Source organism: Pelobates fuscus, chromosome 4 (assembly GCF_036172605.1).
Source record: "Pelobates fuscus isolate aPelFus1 chromosome 4, aPelFus1.pri, whole genome shotgun sequence".
Taxonomy (NCBI): Eukaryota; Metazoa; Chordata; class Amphibia; order Anura; family Pelobatidae; genus Pelobates; species Pelobates fuscus.
Window position 1 is genome coordinate 84,047,571 of NC_086320.1, and position 13,307 is coordinate 84,060,877.

The 13,307-nt window shown below is 38.2% G+C and overlaps 1 protein-coding gene across 1 annotated transcript in view; it reads right to left on the reverse strand.

The window, feature by feature from the left end:
• Positions 1-8,631: 8,631 nt before the first annotated feature.
• DNAJC5B (DnaJ heat shock protein family (Hsp40) member C5 beta) overlaps positions 8,632-13,307 on the reverse strand; it is a 44,059-nt gene continuing 39,383 nt past the window's right edge. Inside the window, exon 4 of the mRNA XM_063450405.1 lies at positions 8,632-8,731. Coding sequence (XP_063306475.1) covers positions 8,637-8,731 — 95 coding nt within the window. The 3' untranslated portion in view covers positions 8,632-8,636. The remainder of the gene's footprint in view (positions 8,732-13,307) is intronic.

The following is a 13,307-nucleotide window of genomic DNA, read 5'->3' on the forward strand; positions in this document are numbered from 1 at the left end:
TAGATCCAATATTGATCTTTGTTATATTCAGAGGAACCTAAATTGTTATTTCAAGTGCACTTGGAGAAGCATGAATTAGACATCAGACTTGTGTTGGTTATCAAAATAAGCCTCTGTTGTTTATTTATCAGTATATGTTTTTATACATTAAAAAGTAAGTGCTTACGTGCAAATACTCATAAAACAGTAGAAGGAAGGGAGTGAAAGGGTGAAAGGAGTACAGATAAGACATAGGGATCAACGTCATGAACAGACTGATTTAGGAGAGACAGCTCAGGTGGGAGCTATCTGCTCCCGGAACTAGACATATATGGTCTTAAGTGTCGTTTTAAGCATTAAGCATTTCCTGAGTCCAAGTTAGCCAATTTTAATATAATGTCATCTATTTTTTTTATTTTTTTTTATTCTCTTTTTATTTGTGAGGCATAAGAGTTAACAATATGATCGTAAATACGCATGGTACACGAGACAGTTGCAGTTGTAACAACGTGATGTCGAACATGTTTTCATACATATGCGGTCTAGCCTCTTTTTATGGGAGTAGGCTACAAGTTAGACATGCCGTATGTGGTATGGTGGTTTATGCGTAGAGGTTGGCAGTCGTGAAGCACATGCCACATTACGTCATTGAAAATTAAACAATAAGTGAACAAGTTAAAGGGACACTATAGTCACCTGAACAACTTCAGCTTAATGAGGTTGTTCAGGTGAGTGCTACAGCTCCCTGCAGCCTTTTTCTTGTAAGCACTGTATTTTCATAGAAAATACAGTGTTTACATTGGAAGCTTGGAACACTCCAGTTGCAGTCAATCAGATGGCCACCAGAGGGACTTCGGAGTTCAGAAGCCCTAAAAAGGCCTCATTCGCGTCTGACGTATTCACGCATGGGTGAATACTTCAGATGTGCTATCAGCACACAAAGCACTGTGAACGCTCCAGGCGGGGATTTAGGTGTTGTGTATGGTCTCTCCTATGTGATTGGGCCCAAATGTACCTGTGTATGTGTTTCCCAGATTGTTGGCACTATTTGTGTGGCGTCTAGGACATTTGTGGGGTTGTGGTTACCCCTAACCAAAGGGGTAGCGGGGGGGAGGGGTTGACGGAGTAGCTATCTGCGGTTTACTTATTTATGTATTCAGCTGCTTGGGGTGCTTACAAATTTGGCTCCAGGAGGTGGGCAGGGTCTGCCTGTGACAATTAGTAATGCTTTGTCAGGGGGCCTGGATTCTATTCTTGCCTCTCCTAGTGTGAGCATGAATCAACATCAAATGATAACACAAAACATGAACAAGTAGAAACTGTGCTGCAGCTCTCGTTGCTGCCTTAGGTTTGGTCGACTTTGAGTCCAGTAGCTGAGTCTAGAGATGGGGCACTGAGGTGTAAGGGTTCTAGGAGGTGGTCTGCTGCGGTAACTCTGTGGGTGTAGGTGTGAGTCCCAGTTTGGACATCAGAGCGGGGATGTCTGCCCCAGTGGAGATCTTATGGACATTTCCGGCGTGGGTGATTGTGAGGAATCTTGGTAGTCCCCAGCGGTATTGTATCCCTTTGGCTCGTAGCTGATTGGTAAGGCGGCTCAGAGACTTTCGCCACTGAAGTGTGGCTCGAGTTAAGTCTTGAAAGAAGGATAAGTGTGAATTCTCAAATGTGAGAGGTGTTTTACCTCAAAGCGCTGTCATGATTTGAGTCTTGTCATAAGATGTGGTGCAGCAGAGGATTACGTCTCTGGCATCTTCGGCAGGTGCGTTCGGTGGAGTCGGGAGACGATATATCCCGTCCAGGGTGATTTTCCGGGCTGTCGCCGGGGGCACAATGGTGGCCAGGAGTCTCCTTGTGTAGTGTGGCAGTTCGTCTGCCGTTATGTCGCCTGGTATACCGTGAATTTTAATGTGGCTGCGTCGTGCGCGGTCTTCCTGGGTGGACATCTGCAGCGTGAGTGTTTGTTGCACTGTGTGTAGATGTTGCATATGGTCCTTCATATTGGACATACTGTTGTGGATGTCCATTATTTCATCCTCTGTCACCTTGACGCGGTCTGTAACGTTTTGCATGTCAGCCTTAAGGATCCCTATGTCAGCAGAGAGCATTTTCTGTATGTCTTGCACCCAGTTTTGCAAGTTCCTTTTTGTTGCTAGGGAGTTGTCATCTGGGGTCACCAGTGATGGCACTTGGACCTGTATTGGGTCAGGTCTGAGCTGAGTGGTAGGATGGGCCCCCGAGTGGGGTTGTGATGGTGTGGCTGGGGCCTCTGCGGTGGCCATATTTGGTTGTGCTTGCCACTGGAGCATGGCTCCAATATCTGGATGCTCAGCTGAGGGGCCTTATTGCGGTTTTGTATGCGGCGCCCCATATTTACCGGAGTCTTGTCGCCAGGAGAGGTAGGATTCCTTTTTATTTGAAGGCAGCTCTGCTCAGGAGTCCCGCCAAGGAGGAAATCCAGGTCGTGGTAAGCCGCTGGAAGGTAGGCTCGAGACTTCCGTTTTGTTCTCCCAGTCTTCGGGCTCTGGAAAAAAAGGCATCTCCCGGTGCCGGTTCTCCCAGTTACAGGGCCGGATGGTGTTGTGGTGAGGAGATATTCGTGAATTATTGGCAGCTGTCTTGGGAGTGAATGGATATGGCGTCCATTCAGCTCCGGATCCAGGCTCCGCCCCTCCCCCCCAATTTTAATATAGACTATCTAATAAGACACCTATAAGCTTGAACCTCGGAATCAAAGTAAATTCTTTCACAATACCCTCTTTTGATCCAAGAGTCATTACGTTCCCACCCATATACTATAAGTTGTGAAGCTAGTTACTAAGACTGCCTTATGGGAAGGGGGAGGGTATATTTATACCAGTTTCAGAGTTCTATTTCCTTTCCTTTCTGCTGTGAGGGGAGGAGCTAACCCATGAGTAAATGCTGCCATGAATAATGGTCAGGAAAAGAAAATTACGGTAAGTATGAAACAATTTTCCATATTAATCCACACCTGAACAAATTCATTGAATATTACTCCACAGGTAAATCTCAGGTGGAATGATTCATTCAGATGTGGATTAACAAGAAATTTGAGTCAAACAAACCGATCCAAACTCATTTTTGCACAAATCCAAGGGGATATAGGTTTAAGTGGTATGTGTCATCTATATGCTGTGGACTGTAACTACTATTTTCCAAGCAAGAAAATACACTCTTAAACTATCAATAACTAGCCCATCACTTATGCTAAAGACACGTCTTAGCCATACTGTCATGTAGACAATGCATTTACTAACAGTGATGTTCTCATTTAAAATTAATACATTTGATTGCAATATTTCTTAAATAAATGAAATGCTACAGTACAATGTGGATTATCTGATGGTCTGCGATATACGTTGCTGGAAGCTTAACTTGTGTGTTTGTGAATAATTCACAAACAATAAATTTTACATTGTGGTTCACCCCCCATCTCTGGTTATCTCAGGTCTAGGCCACTAGTAATAATCACACATACTATCAGTGCTCATTTAAGCAATATAGGATTAAGACTTAAAATAAATCAGCAGGAATCCAGGACGTATTAATGGTGCATTAATGATAGCTGAATGTATATTATTTTTTTTGTTTTAATAGAATGCCCCATCCTTGCAATGCAGACTTCCTGGGGCTTAGCTTCTTTAGACCGTATGTTCTTTGTGGCCATTTAGATACACAAAACCTGTTCAGTGCAGATTCACGATAAATAATGTAGGACTACTGATCTGCCTGGAGAACATGATGTCACTGTTGTATCTGGCAAACCATGGTGAGGTGTGTTAGATCTGTATAATGACTTGCGGAGGCTGATTAGCACATCCCAGTGGTGGGTACTGAGTGGGATAGATGAAAGATTGCATACTCTTTTTTTTTTTTTTTTTTAATATCCTGTTGTTTATGATAAGTATGTAGCAATACTAAGAAATTTGACCTGCTATCATATCAACAACAGCTTTTAGAACAGACAAAATACAGACATTTTATTTAAAGTATCCTAGAGTTTTCTTGCTTTCAGTTTTCCTTTCATTATGCTCTTTCCATCTTTATGACCCCCCTTATATTTATATAATTGTTTTCTTCTTTGTGTTAGATATCAATATCTGGAAGCAGCCATTTTGTTTTCCTCTGTCCAAGATGTCTGCAGGTTGCCTTTCTGTAGGATTGATTTTACTGAGGATTGTGGGTAAATTTGATTGGTAACTGGAACAGAACCTCGCTTTAAGCCCTGCCTATTGTCAAGTAGTCCCTACTTCTCTTTTTGTATTTTATGAAAACCTCAGAAATAAATAAATAAAAGCAAATCCGGACATGGGAACTATGAAGAATCAGATTAGATAGCGTTATTTGCTGGGGTTTTTTTTGGTTTGTTTTTTATGACAGAGCTGCTTTCAGAAGAAAAAAAAAATGTAAGAAGAAAAAAAGCATTCATACTTGTATTTTCTGTTTTAATAAATAGTAATATCATATACATTAAGTCCCTGCAACACTGGTCTAATGAGGAGATGGGAATTATCTGGATTGTTCATTTTAAAGAAAAATGTTCAGGGACTTCCATGGAAAATGTTTTGTTAGCTAATCTGATTGGAGCTTATTTTCCTTGTTTCTTGACTAGAATATACACTGGAGAAGACTGCTCAAGAATAACTGCAGAGTTGGGATATTCTTTTATTTTTATTAGTGTAGATTCCAATCTGTTTCCTTGAAATAAAGGTTGCCGTTTGTGTTGCATAATTCGAGTTGAAACGGTAATTTCTCAGCACCTTCCCTATAATGAAAGAGGTTGATGTTCCCTGGGTGATAAGTTTCAATATATTGCATATTATGTCAATTGATTTTTAGGTGGGATTGTGCTGATTAAGCACGGGTGCTAGTGAATGCATTAGTGTGAAGCACAGAATTATAAGGACCTCTTCTAAATGCATGGTGAGATATTCAAGGTTTGCAACTGGGTAGCTAAAGTCTAGGAATGAAAATATTTTTTTTTCAGTTTCAGTACCAATAGCATTAATTATTTTGTATGCACCGCTAAGGGAAGAGTACTATATAATGCAAGATATACATTTAAAAACAGGCTATAAATGTATTTATGGAAATATTCTTTCAAAACCAATCTCATCGATTTAGGGCTTTTTTTTAATCCTTACCTTCACATATTTGTCTTAGAGTGAAATAATGATACAAATCACCGTAAGAATATTGCATGTTGCCTAGTTTAAATTGCCATAATGCGACCACTTTAAAGTCCAATAATTAGCACCGCTAAAATATTTCATGATGGATACTTGGACTTAAGACTGTATTACCTTTGCCTTTTGTTACCTTGAAAGTTTAATACAAGTAAGTTTATGAATGAAATTATTCACCACCTCTCTTATCATTTTCTCCAAACCCTTTTGCCTTGTAATTTGTGTGCATACTTTATTTGCCTTTTTACTGTTTTTGTGTTACATACTAATATTAGATCCTTTGTATGTCTGCTTTCTTCACTGTCTAGCTAGTACCAGAATAAGGTGACATGGTTTTGTTTATTGCATTAAACATTTCTTATGTCACCGGCATTCCATGTTTAAAAATTGTGAAAAGGTTAATGATTCGGTCTAAAAGGAGAGTTATGGATATTTGTTTGTTTTTTTGCTTTGAGGATTTTTTTGTTTGATCATAAAAGACAATTGCTTTAACCCCTTATGGACTGAGGCAGTTGTACAAGTTGTGATCAAAACAAAACGTAAACAAGGCCTTGAATTTGCTCTATATGTCTGTTCAGGCGTAATTCACCTCTTTCATATTATGTGCACCCACACTTATCATATATAATTTTGTTCAGCAGAAACATTAAAATATTTGTATATTAAACATAATTTAATATGAATAAAATATAAAACAAATTGAGAAATTAAGAAAAAACATTTTTTTAGTTCTGCATGGCATTTGTACTGTGAATGTCACAATTCTGTTAGCTGTTACTGCAATAAAATACACATATTTGTATTCAGGTATGTCTCACGGGTAAAACAGTACCCCCAATGTACAGGTTTTATGGTGTTTTGGAAAGTTACAGGGTCAAATATGAATAGACTGGTTATGTTGCCTTTGAGACCAAATGGTAGCACTGGAATGAAAATTACACCCATGATGGCATACCATTTGCAAAAGCAGACAACCCAGCCAGCGTATTACAAATGTGGTATGTTCAGTCTTTTTTAGTAGCCACTTAGTCACAAACACTGGCCAAAGTTAGCGTTCATATTTGTTTGTGTATTAAAAATGCCAAAAACTAAATATTAACACTAATTTTGGCCAGTGTTTGTGACTAAGTGGCTATTAAAAAATACTGAACATACCCCATTTGCAATACCACGGGTTGCCTACTATTGCAAATGGTATGCCATCATTGGGGTAATTCTCATTCCTGGACTACCATATGGTCTTAAAGGCAACATAACCAATCGGGCAAATTTCAATGTGAAAAAAAGGAAATCCATTCCTTATATTTGACTCAGTAACTTTTGAAAATACCATAAAACCTGTACATGAGGGGTACTGTTATACTCGGGAGACTTCACCGAACACAAATGTTAGTGTTTTAAAATAGTAAAATGTATCACAACAATTATATGCAATTATATGCAAAAAAAATGCATTTTCACTGACAATATCATCATTGTGATATGTTTTACTGTTTTTAAACACTAATATTTGTGTTCAGTGAAGTCTCCCGAGTAAAACAGTAACCCCATGTACAGGTTTTATGGTGTCCTGGAAAGTTACAGAGTTAAATATAGAGCATGCGATATAGAGCATGCAAGCCAAAATTCTCTGGACTCTCTGCCTGGGTTGCCGGGCAGGTCACTCAGATTGCAATTAATAAAATTATTTAATTATGTAAAAATATTATATAAATATATTTGTAAAATTTAAATAGATATGAATATGTATATATATAATTTTTTCAAACTATTTGTTTTTATATATATTTCTATATATACATATAGATAGATAGATAGATAGATAGATAGATACTGAACAAAATTATAAACGCAATACTTTTGTTTTTGCCCCCATTTTTCATGAGCTGAACTCAAAGAGCTAAGACTTTTTTCTATGTACACAAAAGGCCTATTTCTCTAAAATATTGTTCAGATAGACCCCAAGGCACACTTTTGCAATAATCATGCTGTCTAATCAGCATCTTGATATGCCACACCTGTGAGGTGGATAGATTATCTCAGAGAAGGAGAAGTGCTCACTAACACAGATTTAAACAGATTTGTGAACAATATTTGAGAGAAATTAGTATATGCATAGGATTTCACTTTGAAATGCATAAATTACTTAAGCAAATAACTCATCCTATCTCACATGTAGTTTACAATACTGTATTGGAGGCACATGCAAGCGTTCGTTGCACAGAACCCAGGGGGCATCCTCCAAGTGACATAAAAGTCTGCACGCAGACAAAAAGTGGACTTATGGCATTAGAAATAATTTTACAATGAATCAAATTGTACCTTTAGCCATGTTCCAGTACCAGTCTGGGACTGTGATACAAAGATACAAGACTGAAAGTGAATCAATAAAGGGTTACTTCAAGCATCATAACCACTACAGCCTGCTGTAGTGCTTATGGTGCCAGGAGTGCCCTTCACCACTCCCACCCGTCACACAAATTGTAATTAGTTAAACATTTTTGGAATAGTTTGATCTCCTACCTGGGATCCTCCAGATATCACACTTAAGTAGTTATGCACTTTTGAAGTTATGGTTACACTCTTTGAAAACCTGCCTCCACTTCTTCACAAAGAGTCCAGAAGCTCAGTCAATGAGGTAGCAAGCTGAGGTAGCTCAGGAGAGATTTCAGTGATTCCAACTTAGGAGCTTTGGCTCTTTGCCACAGTGGAGGCAGAGACCAGTGCCCGGTGGGCCCTGTCTAAGGTCTCAAACCTTTCTAAAGGGTTTTACAACTTACAATAGGGTGGAGGCTTAGGTACTACAGGCACCATGACCACCAATGTTCACTGTAGTGGTTATGGAGCTTGATGTATTCCTTTAACAATCTACTCTGACCTTTTTCCTTTTCTCACCATCACCCCACTCTCCCCTTACTACATCAGAATCTTTATTAAATGTTGCCAACAAAAGATCCAATATTTAAATCTTTATATATCCAAACCTATATCTCCCATGTACCCACTCTCTTGTACACTTGCCTCTTCCTCTAGAGTTTTTCATGGCAATCTCCTCACTAAATTACATTATTTTTGAAATATTTCTTCTTAACCACTATGATATCACTTTATCATAAATGAAGTGAAGAAGCATAGACTGCAACGTATTAAACTGAAAGTTTAATCGAACAATTGATTCCTAAAGAGATACATTAAGACTGAATAATGAGAAAAATAATAGCCATAGCTTATAGTAACTTTCTCGAAGGAGAAAATAAACCTCTACATATATTTACACATAGCATTTTGGAAAAATAATACAGAGAAAGACTAAATATATTTAAAGGGAAAAACAAGATAGAAATGTGTTTGACATAGCTGTGTCCTTCTGCAAGGTAAATGAAATAATTCTCTTTTTGTGTTATTTAAAATTGCTTTAATTTTGTCTTTGAAAGTTTTTAGGCAATGACTGGTCTATGAGTCTGTTTGATAGGTACGGCGGTTGTCTCCAATCAGCTGTGTTTTCTCATTTAAATGTGTCGGTTGCATTGCAATAGGAGTGTAACCATCTGTAACAAAAACAAAAATCATCAATTAAAACTGATATTGCAAAAATCTTATTTTTAAAATGATTGAATAAGACTCATTTGTACACAGACTAATACTCATAACTCATAACAGCACACCAAAAATCCAATATTGAAAAGCTTTATGAATGACACATATGGCCCGGTGCATGGTGAAACGTAGGACATGATTAAAGGGACACTATAGTCACCAGAAGAACTGCATCTTATTCATTTGTTCTGGTGAATATAATCATTACCTTCAGGCTTTTTGCACTAAACACTGTCTTTTCAGAGGAAATTCAGTGTTTACATTACAGCCAAGTGATACCTCCACTGGCCACTCCTCATATGGCTATTAGAGGTGCTACCTGGGACAGTGCTAACCACTGTGCAGTACTGCCATTCAGTGTCTCCACCCTCTGCATGCAAATACTGAACTTTCCTCAAAGAGATGCATTGATTCAATTCACCTCTATGAGGAGATGCTGATTGGCCAGGGCTGTGTTTGACTTGTGCTTGCTCTGCACCTGATCTGCCTCCTTGACAGTCTTAGCCGATCCTATGGTAAAGCATTGTGATTGGCTCAGAACAACTCTTCTGATGATGTTAGCCAAGCAGGCAGATCAGGGGCAGATCAGGAGCCAGCAGCTGTAGACGTGAACAAAATTAAGATTTTACTATATTTAGGGGGACAAGGGGGAGGCCAGGGGGTACATCTAGCCCTGGTTTTATCACTATAGTGTCAGGAATACATGTTTATGTTCCTGACCCTATAGTGTTCCTTTAAGGCAGGATAGGCACAAATGTGTTTTTAATGTGCAACAGGCCATATCTGCCTTTCATAAAGCATTTATATCTGCAGAGCAATTCAGAAAAAAACTGTTTTACTGTATGTTGACTCATACTGGCACTTTTTAACTTTTCTTCATACACCCTACATGGCGTCATTAACTCAGAAAGTGCTATCTCCATAGATATTTTAACCTGTACATGCTAAATGCCCCACCTGGTATTTTTTTTAACATAAACTTATTTTGATGTTGGCTTTTTTCTTGATTGACCACTCGTTATTCTTTACACAGTTACTACATATCATAGAATTGTGGAACACTCATTCTGGAGAGCTATCTTGAATTTTGTTGCTGAATGAATTGCTGAATGAATATCTCACACGTAAGATCTTTTGGGAAGTGCTTCAGAGCGGTTAAAATCTGACACAGTTCCAAAATATATTTTTGAAGCAATTTTATAGAATAATTTAATAGACATAATGTATGACATGCTAGTTCTATATTTAGAGCCGTTTCACTTTCATTCCTGACTAATGCAATTCTAGATTTGTATTGGTATAAAACATAAACAACTCTGTTAATCGTTACGTTGAAATTAATTTAATAGCAATGTTTTAGGTCAATGAAAATAAAATTGTAAATGGTCTAGACAATTCTATAAAACGTATATTATTATACATAATGAAAATAGCGGACCAAGATGGAATATATTATATAATTGATTAGGATTCACAGCATGGTGTTTTGGATAGTGTGGGCAATGCAAATTTCTTCATGTGTAATGGACATCCTTATGTCTTAGTTGGTGATCCAAGTGCTCTGATTTGCATAATAAGTAGGTAAAGCCCATAATGACTATAAAGTGCTAATCTAGAAAAAGATATGGATTGATAATTATTTGGATGGAAAAAATTACCCTGGAAAAGAATGTGATTACAAGCCCCCATTACATTGCCACAATCTTATATTGTTCTTAATGCTTGAGGGCATTTCTCGTAAGATAGTTATATGATATTGCACAGTAGTGCTTTGAAGTGGTTATGGTGCAAGGATTCTGCTTTTTCGTGTTCAGTATGAAACGCTGCAGATTCAGAGATTAGCCAATCCTTGAATGAGAGATACTGGTACTAATGTTAGGAGGATTAACCGTCCATCTCATTCCATCCTGACATGAGGAAGGTGTGGTGAAATCTAAGAGATGCCAAACACCCTTATGTCCAGAGCCAGGATTATTTTGTGACTTTAAAAATTGAAAAACTGCAATTTATCTATATCCTGTCCCTGCATGCTTTTTATTGTAATGCTGCCTTTTCAGATAAAATGCATGTGCTGCGTATTGCCACGCATGTGCAATATCTTCCCAGTGCTTTCCTGGCCCAGCGTAGGAGAAAGGTAACTTTAAATACCTTTTCAATGCAATCTGAGGGGGGCCAGGGACCTAAACAGCCACTACTAACAACGACTTGTTCCACATATTGTGTTGCACCATTTACTAACGGGTTAATTTATTTACAATACACAATTATATACCGAACTGGCAAAAATGGATTCAACGCTCCTTTGAAATGCTTCTCTATTGTGGCTATGCTTTGGATGACTGATTTCATTAAGTTTTAATTTCTCTCCTAGAGACTTAATTTTGACCCAGGAGGAAGCAGTTCTGCCAATATTCTGGCAGGCGGTATTGTACGTGACACATAGACATGACTTCATTACACTAGCTTCATTTTATAGTCACAAACCTTCAAGGAATTTGGCTGAAAGAAGAACATGCATATTTCAAATAAAAAGAATAAAAAAAAAAAAAACATGTATTTTTGCCACAGTAATAGTTAAAGAAGCCTCACATGAACGGATAAATAAACCATTATAAACTATAGAGTATCGTATTATAAAGTCTAGTGTTTAAAATAAATGACACCCGAAGCACCAAAATCCCTGCATCTTAATGTAGTTGTTTTGGTGCAAAGATCCTGTCTCCAAAAATGTAAAGATTGCCATTTGTGAGAAACAGCTGTTGCTTTACATTTGTCAGTCACAATGATCTCAGAACAGAAGGAGATGCTTCTGCAGCGAGACCAGAACGGCAGCGGATAAAAGGTAAGTTTAAGGTATTTATTTTACTCAAATGGGGGGAGAACCAATAATCTAATGGGGGATACTCTAACATTATAAGTAAACATTTATTTAAAATACTGGAGTGTTTCTTTAACTGGAACATTATTTGTGGTTTTGCTGGTTACTTCTTGGCATTCCTGGCACCATAATCACTATAACAAGCTGCGGTGGTTGGAGTGTTCCTATAAAATCTGCTGGGCAGTGTAACTAAGTGTAGACAAAAATATTTATCCCATTGACTGCAGTTGTTTTTCAATGGTTGGAAGTAGTCTTGAACCTAAAGGGATACTACAGGCATTAACACCTTTAGCTTAATTAAGCAATTTTAGTGCATAGATCATACCCCTGTAGTTTCACTGCTCAACTATTTGTTATTTAGGAGTTAAATTACTTGTTTCTGTTTATGTAGCCCTAACCACACCTCCCTGGCTGTGACTCACACAGCCTGCATGAAAAAAAACGGTTTCATTTTCAATCAGATGTTAACTTGCTTTGGACATTTTTATCTCCTGCTCTGTAAACTCAACTTTAATCACACACAGGAGGCTTCTGCATGGTTTTGAAGGCTATTAACAGAGCAGGAGATACATTCTAAATTAAACAGAATGCACAATAAAAATTAAGAACATTAGATCTCTCTTTGTGTTCAGAAAGGCTGTGCATCTTACATGCAGAGAGGTGTGAATAGGGCAGCATAAACAAAGTGATTTATATCCTAAATGACAGAGAATTGAGAAGTGATATTGTAGTGGCATGATCTGTTAATCAAAACTGCTTTATTAAAGGACCACTATAGTCACCCAGACCACTTCAGCTCAATGAAGTGGTCTGGGTGCCATGTCCCCCAGGTTTTAACCCTGCAGCTGTAATCATAGCAGTTTCAGAGAAACTGCTATGTTTACATTGCAGGGTTAATCCAGCCTCTAGCGGCTGTTTTCCTGACAGGCGAAAATCGCATTGAGCATGCAGAACGTCCATAGAAAAGCATTGAGAAATGCTTTCCTCTGGGCGTTTTTAATGTGTGTGCGGCTCTTGCCGTGCATGCGCATGCGCATTCTGCTCCACTCGGGAGCTGAAGTCGGAGGGAGAGGAGAGTTAACCAGCGCTGAGGGAGCCCGGCGCTGGATAAAGGTAAGTGGTCTTAACCCCTACAGCCCAGCGGGGGGGGAGGGGGGAGGGTGGAAAGGCCCTGAGGGTGGGGGGGACCTAAGGATTATATAGTGTCAGGAAAACGAGTTTGTTTTCCTGACACTATAGTGATCCTTTAAGCTAAAATTGTTTTGGTGCCTATGAGTGACCTTTAAATCCCAGGATGACAAAAAGAAGCCTAAATTAGTTTTGTAACAAGTTTGTCACTGACAAAATATAAAACTGCTAGTGATACATTTTATAAAAATAAGTTTTAAAATGTATGCCTTTGGCTTAAAAATTTTACGTGTGAATGAAAAGAAACAGTGTGTGAGAAGATGCAAAAAAATCATGTGAAAATCTTTACACATACTATCATGTCATGAATAAGGTTTAGCAGCTCATATTTACAATGATGACAGCTTAATTTGTACTATAACATGCTTGAAACATGCGCCATTAAGTGCTATTTCTCAGCTTCGATAAAAGGGATACATGTCACTGATTACCATGCTATATATACATTTCTAGAAAATAGT